The 19,973-nt window shown below is 39.6% G+C and overlaps 1 protein-coding gene across 1 annotated transcript; it reads left to right on the plus strand.

Moving 5' to 3' along the window:
* The first annotated feature begins 1,685 nt into the window (after positions 1 to 1,685).
* LOC113841154 (death-inducer obliterator 1-like) lies at positions 1,686 to 19,730 on the plus strand. Its single transcript, XM_072025885.1, has 12 exons — positions 1,686 to 1,803; positions 6,446 to 6,899; positions 7,839 to 7,998; positions 8,661 to 8,777; positions 8,992 to 9,097; positions 9,685 to 9,822; positions 9,951 to 10,494; positions 11,005 to 11,158; positions 12,197 to 12,286; positions 12,933 to 13,134; positions 17,084 to 18,309; positions 19,006 to 19,730. The coding sequence occupies exons 1-12, from the start codon at positions 1,686 to 1,688 to the stop codon at positions 19,666 to 19,668; spliced, it is 3,972 nt and encodes a 1,323-aa protein (XP_071881986.1). The 3' UTR covers positions 19,669 to 19,730.
* Positions 19,731 to 19,973: the final 243 nt, after the last annotated feature.

The raw sequence follows: 19,973 nt of genomic DNA on the forward strand, positions 1-19,973 counted from the left end.
GCAGCAGAGCCATACAGACACTCGGGTAAACCCCCTGTGGTAGGCAGGAATGGAGGTGGGGCTGCAAAAGCTCTAATGAAGAAGACCCCTGGAGGTGTTCACTTGTGATCTGTGCCCTTCTGGGTGTGAAGAGGAGCAGGGAAGAGGCTGAGATCAAGCATAGACCTGTTAGGAAGAGTAAGGCAAACCAGATGTGGGGCTTGAGCCAACCCTTCTTCCTAAACCAGCCAAGGTATTTTGGAGGTCATGAGCCATGCCAAGAGTTTGATTGCAGGTGAAATATGGGTCTCAGGGAGCTCTACTCTGCTTTTCCCACCACAGCAGAGACTGAGCAGAGAAGCAGAGACATGAATTCTGTGAACAGTGTCCCCAAAGGCATCCCATCCTGAAGGGCATCAACAAAGCTAGAGGGGGACATGACTTCCTGGCTCCTGGTCCTGCAGCCAAGCCCAGCAGGTCCCTCCTGAGGCATTTCCAGTTCCAGGTGACTGTGCTGGGCCAGGATTGCTCCTCAGGATGGCTGCTCATTACTGATTTTCAGATGCAATCATTTAAAGTTATTGGTATATTATGCACCTATTCTCTATGTAAGGAAAATTATGAAATCTTCTAGTTTACTATTCAGATTTCCCTCCTTTAACCTTTTGCTCCATTAGTTGAACACCAGCTTCCATAACCAGTTTATACAAAGGGGTACGATGGACCTTGTGCAGACTAAAGAGCACTATAACTGTGCATGGAAATCTGCCATAGATCTCCTTCCTGGAGAAGATGATCCATAAAGTCTTCAGAAATAAGAATCCTATCCTTTTCAGCTGCTGCTAAAATCAGAAACATAGACAGGTAATTTCAGCCGATTGAAACTTCCCTATTCAGACGATTGCCCCAGGGGAGGTTGGATGGCTTTATAGCCAATTCAATTTGGACTCCATAATAAGTATAACAGGTCTCAAAATACTGATCTAAAGGAAAGAAGAATTTCACAGATTTCACAGATGCCCTTTCCCTGTGACAATGCATCTTTAAGCAACTTGTGAGGGCTGAGATGCTCAGAAGCATCAAGGAAGAGTTTGTATGATTTTCCCCTAGGACTTTTAAGACTCCTCATAGCATCATGGGCAGATGAATCATAGAATCATAGAATAACCCGAGTTGGAAAGGACCCATGAGGATCATCTAGTCCAAGACAGAGCACCTTTTGTTCTGGTACCAGCAACACTGGCACCGTAACAAAAATAAAAATAAGAGAATGATCAGAATTAGTAAAATTATGAGTCAAAAAACAAAAACAAACAAACAAACAAAAAACACAATTACAGAAACTGCAAGAATAAATGAGATAAAGATTGCACTAAAAATAACTGACTCCTTTGTTTAAGAGCAAAAAAATGCTACGTTAACTTGGTAACTACACACCCAATACACCTCCTTAGGAGGAATGGTTCCAAACAGAAAGCAGAGACCTGTAGCACATTTTCAACCTTACCTGTTTATACAGATGTCCACAAAGGAGCTGATTGCCAAGGCTTTCTTCCCAGTCCATGGAGACATACACACACATTCAGGGCAAAAAGAGAGCCTGTTCTTCCAGAACTTTGAAAAGGAGCCTGGAGAAACTCACACAAAGTGGTGTTCCTCAGGGGTCAGCACTGGGACCGGCACTGTTTAATATCTTTGTCAGGGATATGGACAGGGGAACTGAGTGCACCCTCAACAAGTCTGCTGATGCCACTGAGCTGCGTGGTGCAGTTGATGTGCTGGAGGGAAGGGCTGCCGTCATGAGGGGCCTGGGCAGGCTGGGAGGTGGGTCCGTGCAGCCCTCATGAGGTTCAGCAAGGCCGAGGGCAAGGTGCTGCATTGGGCTGGGGCAATCCCAAGCACAAATCCAGGCTGGGCAGGGAATGGGCTGAGAGCAGCCCTGAGGAGAGGGACCTGGGGGTGTTGGTGGATGAGAAGCTCCACATGAGCCAGCAATGTGTGCCTGCAGCCCAGAAAGCCAACTGCACCCTGGGCTGCCCCCCAGCAGCGTGGCAGCAGGGCGAGGAGGGGATTGTCCCCCTCTGCTGTGCTCTCGTCAGGCCCCACCTGGGGCCCTGCGCTCAGCTCCAGGCCCCCAGCACAAGAAGGACGTAGAGCTGTGAGAAGGAGTCCAGAGGAGGCCAGGAGGATGCTCAGAGGCTGGAGCACCTCTCCTGTGGGGACAGGCTGAGGGAGCCGGGGCTGTTCGGCCTGGGGAAGAGAAGGCTCCGGGGGTCACCTCACAGTGGCCTGCCCGTGCCTGAAGGGGGCTGCAGGAGTGCTGGGGAGGGACTCTGTGTCAGGGGTGTGGTGGTAGGACAGCGGGTAATGTCTGTAAGCTAAAAAAGGGGAGATTCAGATTAGGTATTTGGAAGAAATTCTTTACTCAGAGGGCGGTGAGGCCCTGCTGCAGGCTGCCCAGAGGAGCTGTGGGTGGCCCATCCCTGGCAGTGCCCTAGGCCAGGCTGGATAGGCCTTGGAGCAACCTAGGCTGGAACCAGATGGTCTTTAAGGTCCCTTCCAACCCTCCCAAACCATTCTCTGATTCTATGCTGCTGGTGCTCAGAGAGGAATATTAGCCAGGAGAGATGAGGTGTACAAACTCAGGAGCTGGTGTAGTAAAGCTGGGAGAAAATTGCAGTGAGAGGATTCACATGCTTTCCAGTCTTCTATGCAAATTGGAAATGAAAAAGTAATTCCATAACCAGTCATTGAGTATCTGAGGAAGATAGGGAGACAAGCAGGATGAGAATTAGGTCTTTCATGCACTGTAGTAAGCTGATTTGACGTCTCATTGCTGGAGTTGACACTTATTACTGGAAATCTCAGCTTGTTTTTTACCATCAATGAGTCTTCTCTCATAATTTCCTCAGATTTCTTCCTGTCATGTCACTTCAATATTTCTTTGAAATAAAGACAGCCTTGTAAATAAACGATAGGCAAGATGCTTCCCAGTGAGATAAGACAAGCCCTGTCAGGAAAAGAAATGAGGTTTTGGTGCAGTCAACAAGAAGCACGTCTTTTGTTGCGATTGCTAACTAAATGTAATTAACTTCCTGATGAGGTGCAGGATCTTAAGAACTGATTGGAGTTATAGACTAATAATTATTCATGAGAAATTAAAAGACACTAGTTACAGGGAACTGAATGCATTATTATTATTATTATTATTTTTTTTTTTTTTTTTACAGAGTTCACTGAAGCAAACACATCTGTGAGGCAAGGCTACAGATGAATTGTCAGTCTGCTTCTAGGCATAGCTCTGGAGGGGAGTAGAGGGAAACCACCTTCCTTAATTTCTCCCTAAACCTAGCCTCAGGGAACTGTCAGGCTCTGGAGGGAGAACAATGCAGCTCCCCCAGTGTCAGAAATTTCTTCTGAATGTCCTACTCAAGAAAAGAGATTGTACAGAGGTCGGAAGGTGAATCCCATGGGCGTTTCAGGGTTCTCCAAACTCTCCATAGCCCTCTCCATCCTGAAGCTGCGACTTCCCAGACACTTGATTCCTTGTGAGACTGTTAGACTTCCATGAGGCTGAAATATCTGCTCATATTCTGTTGGCTAAAGAAGCATTGAGTTACGTGCTCTACTGTAGAAACATTTCAAAATAGCCATGACGTGAACTGGCAGAATAAAGGATGCTTGTGCATCTTTCTTCTTGAACCCATACTGATGCTGCTGCCTATCAACCCTGGGAACTTCAATCTACCTTTGTGCTAGTGCCATTTATTTATTTATTTTACATGTATATAGTTTTACCATGATATAGCCGTTGGAACACAGGAAGGTTTGGGGCACGGATATATTTTTTATATACACAATATCTTAACTGCTGTTCTTAGTTCTATCAGCGTGCTTGTTAACTAATTTGAACAGATGATAAAACTGTAAGTATGGAATGTAAGCTTAGTATTTCATGTTTTGTACTTCTGCTGCAACCCAAAAGAACTAAAATCATAGCACCGAGGACCGAATTGTACTGTGGTCATTTTGAACCCTGAGCTGTGCTGTCCTGCCGCTCCGTAGTGAGACAGAGGTGCGCTGTCCCACCGGCCTGAAGAGACAAGTCTGGGCAGAAGATAAACCAGGAACCAGAAGTAGAGAAATTCTCACAACCTTATTGTACACATATTTTGGATATTCATCTTCTAGCTTTTCAAGACTGTTCATTCAAAGTAGTTCAGCTTTTTACCTCAGTGTATTAAGTTCCAGGTGCCTCATTAGACCAAACTGAAAATGTCACTGATAGTTTCTGATCCCTGTTCTCCTTCCTGGGATAGCTCAATGCCTCCTGACGGATAGTGTAAGGTTAGTGGGGTAGGCTTTGGGAGATAATAGAAACAGAAGGGAAGTCCGTGTGAGTCCAGCTCAACATCCCCCTGGGTTTGTGTTCAGTTTGTCAGTACTTGAGACCAGTCCCTAGGGAAAAGTACGGGAACCGTGGGTGAACAAGAAGTTTAATCTCTAGTAAGATCTTCACGCTCTTTGGAATGATTTAATGTAGTGTGTTTCATCTTACACTTCAGATAACTTTCACTCAGAAACCTTTAGCAAGGCATCCACTCACAGTGGATCCACATAGCTAGTGCTTCTGCATCCTCCTCTTCACTTTGTATTCCAGGCAACGTTTAGCACCTGCTTCTCTGCCTAGCCTTATGAAAATTCAGGTACAGCATCGGTTTTATGGTTCATCTTAACCACCAGCTTGTGTATTGGTGGTGAAACGTGCTGGCAGTAAGAGGCAGTGTAGTGCAGCTCGTTACAAGCTTGCGTTCTGCTGGAGGTGCCTACTACAAACGCTCAGCGTCTAACAGAATTTAACGACCGGCAAAGGTGGGAAGGCTGTTTCACTCAGAAATGAGTAGTGACATTGTTTCTTAGGTAATCCAAATCTTCCCCTTTCTGAGGTGTATTTCTATTCAAACAGTATGCTGTTATAGGATTTCTTGAACTGGGCGAACTGGGCTTCAGAAGGGTGCTCCCTACCTTTGTCCCCCTCAAGTCTGAGAAAAATCGGTTGTTAGACCCTTCCTGATAATGTCTGCTCTCACTGTAGCAGGTATGGAAGACCAAAAGGGTCCATTTGGTTTGTGGTGAAATTAACCAAAGTTAAATTTCTGCATCCTTCCCGGGAAGCACATAGCTCTCTGCAGATGGGGCTGTGGGACTAATTCTGATTACAAAACCTTGCTAGCTAAAAACATCAGATAATAATGAAAAAATTAAGAAATCACAAACTGGTCAGTAGTCAAATGCAGATTTATGAGGAGAAAAAAGACTTTTGGGGAAGTAACTTTAGCTTTTCTAATCAGAACAACTTCATCTCAGGAGTTGTTTCTTGGTTTCCCTCGGAACCTTTGTGCTGTCACAACGAATGTGTCACGGTAACTCTGCCCACGGTAACTCTGATGTCCTGTAAACGAGACTTCTGGCAAACTGAAGTGGAGCACATCACGTTTGCTGGATGGAGAGTGTGTTTTGGCTTATTACGTTTTGCTGAATTGTTCCCGTCAGTGCCAAAATGTGGACAGGTGAAATGCAACCTACAGAAATGCTTGTTTTTAAAGTCCTGTGCAATTATAACTTCAGTATATGGAGTCTTCGCTTGTAATTTGTAAATTTTCTTGTGCATTATGTGTATTGTCAATATATTGATGTTAGAAAAAACATTAAATGGCAGTTTTGGATATTGTGAATGGAATAGTTGGTGGGAATTAAATAGCCGCAGTTTGAGCAATGGTTTTAATATTTAATTATTAAATATTATAGTATTAAATCTAGAGTTTAACTGGAAAGTAAATGAGAAGATCTGATAGTTTATAGCGACAGTGTGATACTCATACTAGCAACCAAATGGCTTGAACGTATATTTAAAATTTTAAGCAATCGATTTGTTGTTTAACTTGACTCTCTTTGCTTGCTCCTTAAAGTAGAAAGTTTGGAGCGAGGATTTCTGCTTAAATGTGAGATATGGGTTGTGTTGCTTTTTTTTTTTTTTTTTAAAGACTTTGTGAAAATGTTTGTTTGTTTGTTTGTTTGTTTGTTTGTTTTGAAGCTTAATCATGAAGTCCAACTCAGGAATCTTTGAAGGTGGTGTCTTTTTTTTTTTTTTTAATTTTCTTGCATAGCTTGTGACTGAGATTTTCAACCTTTACAACCAAAATGCAACTCTTTTAAACTCTTCGGACAGTCTCTGAGAAGTGCTCTCTGCAGGATCAAAGGCAAACTTCTTCTTAAAAAAGTCAACTTTTACACATTTTTTAAAAAGGCTTTAAAAAGGCTTTAAAAATGAATGGCTTAAATTATATACTTGGTAGTTCTCCAGAGGTATTTCACAGACTTCCTTATAGGTTGGCAGCTGGTCTTCATAAACAGGAAGTTATAATGTTAAGCATTTAATACTGCATTTTCTTCTTTGTTTTAACAGCTCAAAAGGAAGAGAAGAGAAAAAAAGATAAAGCGACAGAGTTTATAGGGGCATCAAAGAAAGCTATTGCTTCAGCATCTATGGTGGAGAAACATGCATCTTCCCTCACTAAAAATTTTTCTCCAAAGAAGTCCCCTTCCATGTCTAGCACATCGCTAATGAAGCAGACGCTTAAACCTGCTGGGAGTTTCAAAGGTGAAATTCCCAAGAAACCATGGCCTTCAACAGGTGGCGTTCCTTCAAAACAAGCAGCTTCTTCTCATGACTCGCCAGTTTCCAAAAAACTAGCTGCATCCAGTTTGGCTGGAGGACTCAAAAGGCCTTCACTGTCTTCCGTTTCTACTGCATCTGGAAGTAGACAAGCAAAAACACAAGCTAGCCCTATCCAGTCGCAGCCCAACTCGCAGATTCGACAACATATTCGTCAGTCCCTAAAAGAAATGTTATGGAAGAGGTGGGTGAGAATTCAAAGCACTTATTTTATATAGGAAACTACAACTAGAAGTAAAGGGTTAGCCTGCAGAGTTTTGTTTCTTTCTTGCTAAGTGATACTAAGGGATTTAATTTGTGCTAGAAATTACTACAAGTATTTTTAGCATTAGAGCTTTATTAAAAATAAAAAATCTGATGCCAAATAATTGGGCATGTGAAAAAGCCTTTAAAAAAAAGTCACTATCCCATTTGTAGTGAGAGACAATTACAGTTGAAGAATTAAATCACAGCATAGAGATGTTTATAATGCAGGTGACCTGAAGCTGATATCTGGCAATGGTGGTGTTTGGAGATGTAGGGGTTGTACGAAGCATAGTGTAGGGAATATCACAGTGAAAGGTTGGAAGGGCTTGCTGAGGCAGAGGTTCCTTCTTCTCCCAAAGTTAGCAACTGTATTACTATTTTTTAAAAAAAAAAAAAAAAAAAAAAAAAAAAAAAAAAAAAAGCTGAAACATTGTCCCACAAATATTAAAGCTCTTGTCAGCTGTCAAGACTTAGGCCACTGTGCTCTGGTAGTGTCTCTGAAATAGAAATGCTGTTCACAGTGGAGGGTCTAAGATTAAAACTGAAGTGTTTTAGCTCCCTCAGTAGCTCATGACAAAAAACAACAACAAAAAACTAATTGCAGTGTCATGAGTAGGAGTATTTGTAAGGACTGACCTGGCTTCAGTTCGTTAAGGCTGTCTTCCGTGGTCTTCTGTAGACAGTAGCAAAAGGTTGCCATTGTTGACATTTTGAGGTCCTGAGATAGACTTTGGCTTTGAAATGTGTTTTAAGGAAGTCCTCACTGAGTGAATAAAAGCGTGGTTAACTCCTTCCTCTGAAAATTTAGTTTTTATGAATGCTGCCTGAAGAATTTGTGCCTAACGTAAATGCGCATACCCTTTCTTGTTTTTAACAGAGTCAATGATAGTGATGATCTGGTCATGACAGAGAGTGAAGTAGGGAAAGTAGCACTCAATATTGAAAAGGAGATGTTTAATTTGTTTCAAGTTACGGACAACCGATACAAGAGTAAATACCGCAGCATCATGTTCAATCTCAAGGACCCAAAAAACCAGGTTTGGAATTTACTTAAACAGTAAACGTACTGAAATATATTCTGTTTTTTAAATAATACATCAATATGTAGTTTCAAGAGAGAGACTTATGAATTATGCTCTAAAAATTGTTTTAAAGCCATTCAAATATTAAATAATCCAGTTGGAATGGAAGTCCAGTTGGATCGCGTGTATTTATTAAGATTGGCCTTTGTAGTGAAATATTTGTTTATTGAATGGCATTCTTAGAAAAAAAATAAATGTTTTTCTTCTGTGACGTTCTGTGGTTTGTATGGGAGACCACTTGTGTACATGATAATTTATCTTTTAAAGGAAAAAGAAGCTGGTGCAGATGGGAATAGTGACTAGACAACGTAGTTTTTTAAAAAAAAATTCTACTATAGATATGAAACAGGAGTGGCAGTTCATCTCTCAAAATTCCTGTTCAGTAGAATTGATAGTCTATTTTATGGTAATGTGGAAAATTCATACTTCATGATGATTTCATCATTAGTTTCTGGTTGCTGCACCGTGCTAAGTTTTCTTAAGATTAACTGGCATTTTTAATAGGGAATTAAGAAACCTGAAAGGGTTTTGACAGTCCAGCACTGCAAATCATGTTAGTTGCTTAAGTTATTCAGCATGGCAACAAAGTGTGTTTTTTTTTTTTTTTTTTTTTTTAGGGACTTTTTCATCGTGTTCTTCGTGGAGAAATCTCAGTGTCAAAACTAGTGAGAATGAAACCCGAAGAACTTTTATCTAAAGAACTGTCTGTAGGGAAGGAGAAACCAGCCAAAGCGGTAAGCAATACGATTCTCCAGTGTGTCCTTAGATATGAACTACCAGTAACTTCACCAGCCCTTACCACCCATAATTAATATATTGTTTTCTTCCTAATGAAATATGAATAACGTAAGCTTTTTCTCTTCCACTAGCCAACTGATAAGAAAATACAAAATAAAATTATAAAATCAGTATGCAGACTTGTTACTAAAGTGTTTTTGTTTCTCTCAGATGTTAGAGTCAAGAAACAAATCACACGAGATCAAGAAAGCAGCTGTAAAACGGGAACAAGTGCCAGATGTAAATATGGAAGATTCTCCCCCGGTGTCTGATTCTGATATAAGTATTAGCTATTGCTTTAGCATGGAGGTGCCAAGGGAGATAAATGCTAACTAGGGCCTCAAATTTTGTATCAGAAATGCAGGTTGTTTCAATGAACTGTAAGAATATCACCTAGTAGGTGTGCTATGAGCATTTTCCTTTTGGTTTGAAGGAATGCAACAACCTAATATCGGGCATATATCACATGTGCTTCTAAAATATCAGATGATGCGTGTTTTTCAGACCTTTGCCTCAGTTTACAGCAAAATCTTAGCCAATTGTTTTCCTCCCCAAAAATGTGATCAGTATTACAATTCTGTATTCTCAGGAAGCAGTTAATGTGATAGTATCTACTTCGGAATTACATGAAATGAAATGAGGACAAATACTATTTGAGAACTCTGTTTGACATGATATTCTTAAACAAATGATAAAAGGGGAAGAATATTTCAAAATTCCATCTTTTTGTAAGTGCTGCTCAGAGCAGTAGTTCTGCACAGCCCTTAATATCTTTTTAAAGAACTGGAATTAACGGTTTCAAAAGTATTTTTTATGATTGAATTTAGCAATCAACCAGAATGTTTTCTGTGTTTGTTCATTTCCAGGAACAGCAGAAGTCAACCCAAACTGTACAAAATGTAAATAGTGCTCCTTCTCTAGACGTTTTTAGCAGTATGTTGAAGGATACAACAAATGAACATCGAGCCCATCTTTTTGACCTGAACTGCAAAATCTGTACAGGTATCTACAGTGTTGACTTTGTCTGAAGTAAAAGAATTATTAAGAGCATTGCTTGCTTACTTGTTTTTCTCTTCAGACCTTTTCATTGTTAAACAGTAATCAAAAACACTTTAAAATTAATTTTGTAGGTCAGATTTCAGCATCTGAAGATGAATTACCACCAAAGAAGATAAAATTAATGGCTTCTGCTAAAAAAGCAGTGTCAAAATCTAAACCAGAAGTTCAGAGAAAATATGAAAGTTCTGCACCATCAGCAGCAGCGGAGCCTGCTAAAGAGGCAGCCTCTGAAAACACAGAGGAAACCGAAGTGGCACCTGCAGCAGAAGCAGTTTCCCAGTCAAGCTTAGAAAGAACTTACATTCCTACAACCCAAGGCCATAACAACACAGATTCTTCATCTGAAGAACCTTCGACTTTTCCTGCCTCTTGCACTGGTGCAGTTGTCACAACTGTAACAGTTTCTGGCCGAGAGCCTAGAACACCAATGAGCGGCTCCTCTGGTACTACGACGACAGCCCTGCGTTCTGGTACTGCATCTGGTGAAGTTTTAACAGGGGAGACAAAGCAGGAAATGTCAAAACCAGTTATGACTGTTCCCAAATCAATATTAACAAAGCCATCGTCCTCACCAGATCCAAGATACTTAGCTGTTCATCAGTCACCCAATATCAGGTGTGTATATTTAATAGTAAGCTAAGCCACTGAATCTCTGGTCTCGCTATGGTCAGTTTGTTTGTCCCCCTTTGCTTCTTACCCTCCCCTGCCAATAATCAAAAGGCATGTTCAACTTTAAATGCGATCACCTGAACTTTAAATTTTTAATTCGTCATCTCCTTGTTTAACTTCTCTAGTTGGTAAAATTTTCTGAGCATCGTTATATATTGACAGTAAAAATTCTTCAATGTGTTTTAACAGATAAACAAAACTTATAAGATATTTGACTTTAAATCTGCATGTGCATTCAAATATATTAAGTGTTTGTGAGGGTTGGTTTAAAGCTGCTCCAGACTTTCATCCTATATTGGATGAAAGTGGAAAACATTAACAAAGCATTTACTAAGGCTTCTGTTACTTGCTTTTTTAAAATAAAGTAATTGATCAATAAGAGGAGGGAAGAAAAGAAGAAGAAGGAAGCATTCTTACTGTGCTCTATAACGTTTCTCTTTTGGATTTGTTTTGCAGTGTTGCTGAGCCACGCTCACCTCAAGGCAGCGATACTTCTCTCTTCCTCTCTCGCCTCAACACCATTTGGAAAGGATTTATTAATCTGCAGAGTGTGGCCAAATTTATCACTAAAGCATATCCTGTCTCCGGGTGCTTTGATTATCTTAGTGAGGTTAGCACTGACATGTTTATGCGTTTAGAATGTATTGCAGTTCCTGTTGTTAGAAAGGCTGGGGTCACTGTGTATGTTGTTATATTGGACGTGTAACAAAAAAAAAAAATTGCATCCCTTTAGTAATCTCCTTTAGTAATAGGAACAGTAGCCTGAGGCAGGGGGGAGGAGAGAAAGCCTTTTAAAAAAAATTCCTCACGTATTTGTGAAGAATTCTCATGTCTGTTAATACGTTTATATATATGTTAGTATCTAACATAGAATAATAGCTTGATAATAGCAAGATCAGTTTTTGACGAGAAGCATCATCAGCATGTGTTTTGAAAGAGATGCCTTGTTCTGCTCACAAACAGATGGATGGATCACTGATGTGATCTATTAGAAAAGTTTGGCCATTTATTAAAAATATCATCCTTTGACTAACTTTGATGCAACTGCTTTTATATGTTGGGAGGGTGTACATTCAACTAATTAGGTAGTATGACAGCTTGTGATGAAACAACTGAGCAGTTATTTAACTTCTCTGAAGAAGTGTATTTGTTGTGATTGAGGGTTTCAGGCATGTAGTTTAGGTCTTTTCTTAGGAGGGTTGGTGGCTCTCTTGTTGTTTTTGCTAAAACAGGTTTCACTGTCATCATGACAGGAAGCTAACTAGAATTCATATGGGTGCAAAAATTTCAGATAAATTGAAAGCGTAGATAAAAGCTATACTACATATAACAGGTTCCCTGTAAAAGCAAAGCTAACAAATAGAATCGGCTGATAGGCATACAAAAGTATTTGACCTTCCACTGCTATCTTCGTCAGGCAGTGCTTTTTCTGTTTTGTGTGTACTGCCAGCCTTCCAGTAATATGCCATAATGAACTCCTTGCATTTTGGAAACAGCCTGTCTGAAATTAGGAATGTATATGTGCAAGTTTAGTAAAACATAGTACTGTATTATCGCCTAAGCTACTGGGATGGGGCAATCTGTGCTGGTTCAAAACTGTAGCCTCTCTTTCCTTTTCTTATACGACCATGTAATGCTTCTTGTTTAGGATTTACCAGACACGATTCATATTGGTGGGAAGATCTCACCGAAGGCAGTCTGGGATTATGTTGGCAAACTCAGATCTTCACTTTGTAAGGTATTTACTTAAAATCCTTTGGAAAACCAGGAAGAAATATACAGCAGCTTTTGATAGAATTTCCTTGTTACTAATTTATATTGATGTCGATCATACCTAGAAAACTACTGCTACCACTTATTCCATTGAAATTTTTGATTTATTGAAGAAACAGGTTTGCCTGTTGAGCTGCCAATCGTCTTTCCCCTGTGTAGTAGTTAAACATTCATACAACCTATTGTTTTTTAATGATTGAATATAAACAATCTATTTATTCAGTTACTGAAGATAGAAATTCAATTTTAAAAGACTAGGAAATTATTAGTAAGTGTATGTAATAAATTTTACTACTAAAACCCTTATGGATTTAGTAAAAATGAAGCACAGTATGCAAATATAATCTAAGAATTTTCCATTTCTTTCATAATTATTTGAATACTCTGAACCTAAAGAGGTGTAGCTTGATGTGAGATACGTAAATAGTTGGTCTTTCTGAAAATGACAAAATTGATTCTGGTTTAATATTACCAATTGAATGACAGTATTTTCTTAAATCTTGGTTTAAAGCTGCTCCAGACTTTCATCCTATATTGGATGAAAGTGGAAAACAATTTTATTTGCTGATGTGTTACAGGTTGAATTTTTCCACTTTGATTTTGTATTTCAGGAATTGTTTTTGATTCGTTTGATTCGTTTCCATCCTGCCACAGAAGAAGAAGAAGTTGCCTATATCTCTCTCTACTCCTATTTTATCAGACGTGGTTGTTTTGGTGTTGTAACTAATAACAACAGACATGTCAAGAATCTCTACCTGATCCCACTGAGTTCTAAGGACCCAATTCCTTCCAACCTCTTGCCCTTTGAGGGACACTACTCTTGAAAAGTAGGCAAAAACTATTATTCCTGTTTCATAACCAAAAAACAAGAACATGTAAGTGTTAACACTTGGCACAGGGAGGCAGACAGAGTCCTAAACTGTGGGCTAGATTTTCCAGCCCGAATAACTGAAATACATTCCTTTCTGGACAGTAACATATAAGAATGAGTTTGCCATTGAATTGGCTACATCTGCAGTCTTCCGCTGTGCTTTTAACCTGCTCTAGGGAAGCATTTAAATGATCTTCCCCTCCTTGCATTCTTGAGCAAACATAGGCTGTCCTTGTACACTATCTTTTATATTTCTGTTGTAGATTTCATTTCAAATGAAGCTTTTAAAGTGGAGGCCTGGCAAAAGTAGACAGACTTGTTAGCATAGAAATGAGGCACGTCAGGCTGGTTTTTACAAAATGTAAATAGGAAAAGTTCTTTCAAAACTGGAGGTAATTGCCCAGAAGAAACATAGGTATAAACACTTGCAGGCATGTATTAATACCGCAGCGTAAAAGACTTGTAATACATACTTGTTACTGACATCTGATGGAATTTACTGTTTTTTATACCCAATAAAGATATTTTTTGGTAAGTGGTCATTATCTCCTTAAATTTGTGTACCTTCAAATAGTGTTTAGCAAGTACTCAAAAAACATGACAGTGTAAGATACTTTGATAAATATGACTGGGGGCGGGAGGAGGGAGAGGACAATAATCCCATCACTCCAGAAGTCCTAGTTGGAAGATATTCCAGCTGTCTCAACCAACTCCATCAGGTGTATACGGATTATGAATCTCTCCTGTTTTCTGATGGACTGGATTTGGAACACAACTGAGGACCTCTGACCTGCTGTAGTGCCTAGAAGATCTACAAAACTTTGTCATGGGTGATATAAATATAGAGGAACATGGAAGGATATTCACATCTATTCACTTCAACCACCTCAGATATTTATTACCAGATATTATGTGTTGGTGGGATGTTCAGCATTGTTTTTGTTTTTTTTTTTTTTTTCTGGTAGTTTACTGTATGTGAATTTGTTTGTCTCGTTTCACATACACACAACACTATTTAGCACTTTCATCTCTACACTTTCATCTGGAATTTATCTTGAACGTGTGTTTAAGTTTTACTCTGTTTTTATTAGCGATGATCTCTGTCTCTTACAGGGATTCAGAACTGTTTTTTTTAACTTTTTGCTGTTAATTTTAGATACACAGTCCAATAGATTTTTGAAACCTGTTCGTTTCAATTAGTCAATGTTTGAGATGCATGTTGTGACTAGTTGGACAAATCACAGGTCTCTGCAGAAGAGCAGATAACCAATACGTTAATGACAGAAGAACAGTGAATGCTTACGAGGAGTTTTAGGGTGAACACAGATTTGAGAGATACTCTGCACGGGTCGATGCTGACCAAATGTGGAGTCATTACTCACATGCTGATAAAGAAAAAATGTAAAGCAGTCACTCAGAGTGAATCATACCTAACTATTGAGTCTCTTCAGAGTGTACACAGTCTTCCCAAGTAAGCTGTCTTTTGAGCTATGCCCTGATGTTATGCATTAATGAAACTTCATCTGGGGTAGTAAACTATAGTGATCAGAATTTCTAGGATTGCTTTTAGGCAGTGGGTTGAAAGGAGTTTTTAACTGGGTGAATCAAGGATTTGTGATCCTTTCCAAATAATCTTAGATTCACCAAAGATAATTACTTGTTTAGTTCCTGTCCTGCCTCCTTTCGTTGTACATCTTGCCGTCCCTGCCCTCTCACAAGGGCAATCTGTATAGAATTATAAGCAAACTAAATTATAAGCAAGTCTTAGTTTTGGTTAGTATAGCTAGGTCATTTTCTTGATGCATTTATGATTCGTGTGTATATATATATATATATATTTCTAACCATGGAAGAAAGTGAAAATTGGCAACACAAAATACTGAAATACTATATCTGGAGGAAAAAACTTGGCACTGAGTTTTAAATGTACAAGTAGGAAATAGTATAGAAGTTTATTTAAACCAACATGGCCAACATCCTCTCAACCACAGAACTATGTAAAACTCAAACACTGAACTTTGAAGTAATCTGAAATCAGCTGTGGAACTAGAATGCATTCAATCAAATTTCAGTGTTATTTTTTTTCAAAATACTTAAGATGAGAGCTGCTTCTGATAGGAAACTTCAAGTAGATTTTGCATTGGCCTCAATTTTTTCTGTCTTTTTGTAAAGACCTTCTAGTGAGTAACCAGATTTTGCTGGTCTCTCCATTATGTGGCTAAAACAGGCGTGCTGTACTATTACCAGTCACAGTCAGAAGAACACAGAATTTCAGAATTTAGGCAGGTTACTGCTTAATGAAATATTTATGCTTAATGAAGCTGTGTTGAAGAAGTCATCGTCTTGACTTACCTGGTTATAATCCTCTTGCTGAGGAAACCTCACATTGAACTTAAGAAATAGTCTTACCTCATTTAATTCTTTCTTAGCGTACGTGAATATAATTTCAGCTATACAAATAAAAACAGCTGATGTAATTTTCTCATAAGATAGTAAATTTAGGAGCCCCCTTAAAACTTTGAATTCAGTTGTTTCAGCAAAGGTTCATACTTATGACTGGTAATGGCAAATAGAATTTATCTGCAACTATGGGAAGTTTGGGTTTTTGCTGGTATCAAGAAGTTTTCAGTGGCAATAATTAGTTATTTATAAGTTGTTCCTTAGTGAGCAGTTGGTTTTGTTTAGTAAGAGACTAAAGATATACATAAATTCATATATTACACCTCTTTTAAACTCTTACTTAAGGGTCATGAATATAAGGGACAGTGTAGGTTTTAGAGTCCTCATCGTATAACCACAGTAAATCTCTTTGCTGTTAGTTTCGTTTCTATATTCCTGATTCCTAGCTGGATGCAAATATTAATATGGCTCCCAAATGAGGATCTCAAGTCACTAAATCCAGAAGTTAAAATCCTCTCTTTATATGTTTTTTTCTACATTTGCCACTGACTGTATGTTAAAGGATTTATTCCCTGCTCTTTATTCTGGTTGTATTTGTCTTCCACGAGTGCCTGTGGGAAATGTGAACGTACAAGGAAGGAATACGATAATGTGAAACGGACCTTCAGCTGTTTGCATTTTTCCTCTTTATGGGAAACTTTCTGGTCATTTCTGGAAATGCTTCTCCAGGGATTCAAGCCTGAAACTTTCACAATGGAGTAATTCTGCTCACATTTCTTACTTAGGGAAGGGTCTGTGGCATCAAACTCAATTCTACAACAGTGTTAAAAGTCACCTTGATGGAATGGTGTAAATGTCAGTCCGGTATTTTAGCACAGATTAGAACAGAAATGTAATTATTAAGTTTAACAATGCCTCGTGCTTTCTTTGTAACAGAAAGTGAAGTGTTTGTTGTTGTTGTTTGTCTGTTTGTTTGTTTTAATAGCATTAGTTTTTTTCTCTTTATTTCTAGTTCTTCAATTCCAACGTAGCCCTACAGAAAGTTAGATTGCTTGTCCAGGTTTTCTCACTTATCAGTATCTCTGTGTATATAAGGTATTTGCAAAGTATTTAGAAAGGAAATATTTGATTGGGGGAGGAAGTGGACAATAATAAGTAGAAAGTAATAATACAAAAATAGGAAAACTTTCTTTAATTTTTGAACAGCAGAGACATTTACAAGGACATCTTTCAGTAAGATTCACCTGTTACTGCAATATTAAAAAATATCAGGGAAAGAATTAAAACATTTTTAGTTACTGTATACAAATTTATATAAATAGTAATTAAATATAGACACATAGGCTTATGGGATAATGTCACTGCATGAAATTTAGAAGAACTGTTACTGTTATGACTCATAGCTGCCATTATATAAAATGATAAGTTCCTATTGAGAACACAGATAAAAAATAGTAGTTTTTTTACATATGCAATCTTTGTGTTTCCTTTCAGGTCTCGAGTCTTCACGTCCGAATTTAATTCTTGGATTGGTTATCTGTCAGAAAGGGAAGCGTCCTGCTACTACCATGGATACAGACAAAATAGAGACAAAGCGCAGCCGAATTCAGGTGCAAGAGGAAACAGAAACATCACTGTACTCTAAGGGGCCAGTAGCTTCTTCACAAGAAAAGAAAACTCCGAAATACACACTGTATTCGGGAGACTCAGCTGTAAGTACAACACTACCTGGATCTCCTCCACCTCCACCCCCACTTCCCGTTCCAGAAACCTCATCAGTTACACCTTCAGTATTAAAAATACCGTCCTCGATTAAGAGTGGAACCACAAGTACTGTACCACCACCAGTTTCAGCTACCGCTTCTACAAGTGCTACTGCTACGCATTCTTCATCCTCAAAAACTACCACACCTCTTGAGTACATCCTCCAGACACTTTTTGGTAAAAAGAAGACTTTTGAACCTCTTGCTAAGGAGACTGAAATTGTCCAGTCTTCAAATCAGGAAGCTAAAGCAGCTGTGGATGGAGGTGTGTCAGCTGTTCCTTTGCTAGATCCCATTGCACAACAGTTTGGACAGATGTCAAAAGACAAAGCTACAGAAGATGAGGAGGATGACAGGCCATACGATACCGAAGAAGAATATGATCCAGAGAAAGCTTTTGAAATGCAGACCGGTGAAAGCAAAAAACTGTATAGTGTGGAGAAGCCCAGTAACACAGCAGAACTAAAGGATGAGGCCTATGATCTGGAAGACAAAACTATCTTGGAGGAAGCAAAAGTTACGGTTGATGATTTACCTAACAAAATGTATACAGACACTAAAAACACTTCCGTGGAAACACCTGCCTCGTATGTGCCAGATTTATCTGCGTCTTCATCCTTGGTGGAACTGCAAAAAATGTTAGAAGAATTAAACAAACAATTAGAAGAGCAGAAACGACAAACTGAGGAGCAAGAAGAAGCCCTCAGACAACAACGAGCAGCTGTTGGTGTTTCAGTGGCTCACTTCTCGGTGTCTGATGCTTTAATGTCACCTCCACCAAAATCTTCCCTAATAGAGACTGAATTGTTCCATCAGGACCAACAGGCTGCGCAAAAAGTAGATTTACCTTCATCTTCCAATCAGCAAGCACAAGTTTTAAACCAGAGCTGTGACCCTCAAGCGAGTTTTCCAAACACTTTGCAGACTTCACTTGGTAAGGAAGATAAAACTTTAATTCCTGCTATTCAGCTTAGTTACGGTGGTGATAACTGGGTTTCCAGTGAAAAGCCTCCTGCAGTGCTCCAAAAAGAGGCACCTAATAGCAAATTTGAAAATACTGTTCAAGTTACTTTGGAAAATGTGAGTCAAGCAGTTTCTGCAGAACCTTCTACATCCAGGCCTTTACGTAAAGTGCTGCTTCCGACACCTCCAAGTACGTCTTTTCAGCCTAATTTCTCCACATCTAATGACAGTCAGTCTTTGCAAGATATGCACAAAGCATCCTGGTCAAACGAGGCAAATCCAATGTTTACTTCTCAGGAAAAGGGACCTGGTCACTTTGAACCAGACAGGGGTCTTTCTGCGGTGCAATACGAAGAACAAAGAAACCCTCAGCCTCATCAATTTGTAGAACAAACTGAATCTCCACCAGTTCAGGGTGAGGGTGGACCTCTCCCACAGCACTTTGAGGAGAACCGAGCTGGAGGTCCGTTTTCTTTGTCTGGGCAGAAAGGAGGACCTCCAGCACCACTGATGCTCAATGCACACGGAGGACCTCATGGACCTAATTTTAGAGGCCCAGCGCCACAGTTCTCAGAAGAGCATGTTTCTCCAAATAACGATGGACAAAGAGGATCTGCCCCTGGAAGATTTGGAAGTCAAAAGGGTCCCATTCCTTCCTTATTTTCTACACAGCATGGACCACAGTCGCCACAAAATATGAAGCCAACCCCAAGACCACTCCTGGACCTTCCCAGTCATCCACCAGGCCACAGAAAGGAGATGTGGGAGGAAGCTGGGCCGTCTGCACCTCTTTCTGGTATTCCTGGGCAAGGGCCCGAGTCAGAAGGACAGTGGTCAGGATCTGACTTCCGAGAAGGCAAAAATCTTGAATTTAGAGGCCAGACATTTGAAGGGAGACAGAGAGAGAGATACGAAGGAGGAAGTAAAGACAAGGTTTTAGATCAGCCAGAGCCTCAGCAAGCAGATAATCGACAAAGCAGACCCTTTGAGGAAAGACGAAGGGATCGAGAACATGGCAGACCTTGGGAAAGAGACCGTGGCAGAAACTGGAACAGAGACAGGGACTGGGAGAGACACAGAGACAAAGAATGGGATAAAAACAGAGACAGAAACCAACGGGACAGAGAACGATCAAGAAGCAGAGACAGAGATCGTGACAGAGACCGAGACCGGGATCGAAGCAGGGAAAAAGAGCAAGATCAAGACAGAGATCAAGATCGTGAAAGAGGAAAAGATCGGAAAGATCGGAGTAAAAGTAGGGAGATCGGTAAAGAGATGAAGCCAGAAACACCTAAGGAAGGTCAGAAACCAACAGAAGCAGAAGCTTCATCTTCCACTAATCAGTCATAGACCTATAACTGCTGTTATATTTCCCATAGATAATATACACCACTGCAAGGACTGAGTCAATGTCTTCTGTATATACTGTATATTCTCACTTTTGCAAAAATGCTGTTGTAAATCTAGCCTTACAAAATGTGCTGACAAATTAGCAATTTTTGAACAACTGTGAATGACAATATTCAAATAGGTAAAAGGCAAGAACATACTGGACTTTCACTTGCTGCATTTTGTGCATAATGTTTTTCTTATAAAAATTCACAGCGTTACCTGTTCTGAGATTTTGTTTTTCCTACTTGCATCTTTATCTTAAA

The sequence above is a fragment of the Anas platyrhynchos genome, chromosome 19 (assembly GCF_047663525.1).
Source record: "Anas platyrhynchos isolate ZD024472 breed Pekin duck chromosome 19, IASCAAS_PekinDuck_T2T, whole genome shotgun sequence".
Taxonomy (NCBI): Eukaryota; Metazoa; Chordata; class Aves; order Anseriformes; family Anatidae; genus Anas; species Anas platyrhynchos.

Excerpts from the sequence above, each read along its gene's own strand:
- LOC113841154 (XM_072025885.1), top strand. The coding sequence starts at position 1,686 with ATGGACAGGGGAACTGAGTGCACCCTCAACAAGTCTGCTGATGCCACT. Across the intron at positions 1,804-6,445 it reads GGGCCTGGGCAGGCTGGGAG|CTCAAAAGGAAGAGAAGAGA; the intron begins GTGGGTCCGTGC and ends TTGTTTTAACAG. Across the intron at positions 9,098-9,684 it reads TCCCCCGGTGTCTGATTCTG|AGGAACAGCAGAAGTCAACC; the intron begins ATATAAGTATTA and ends TTGTTCATTTCC.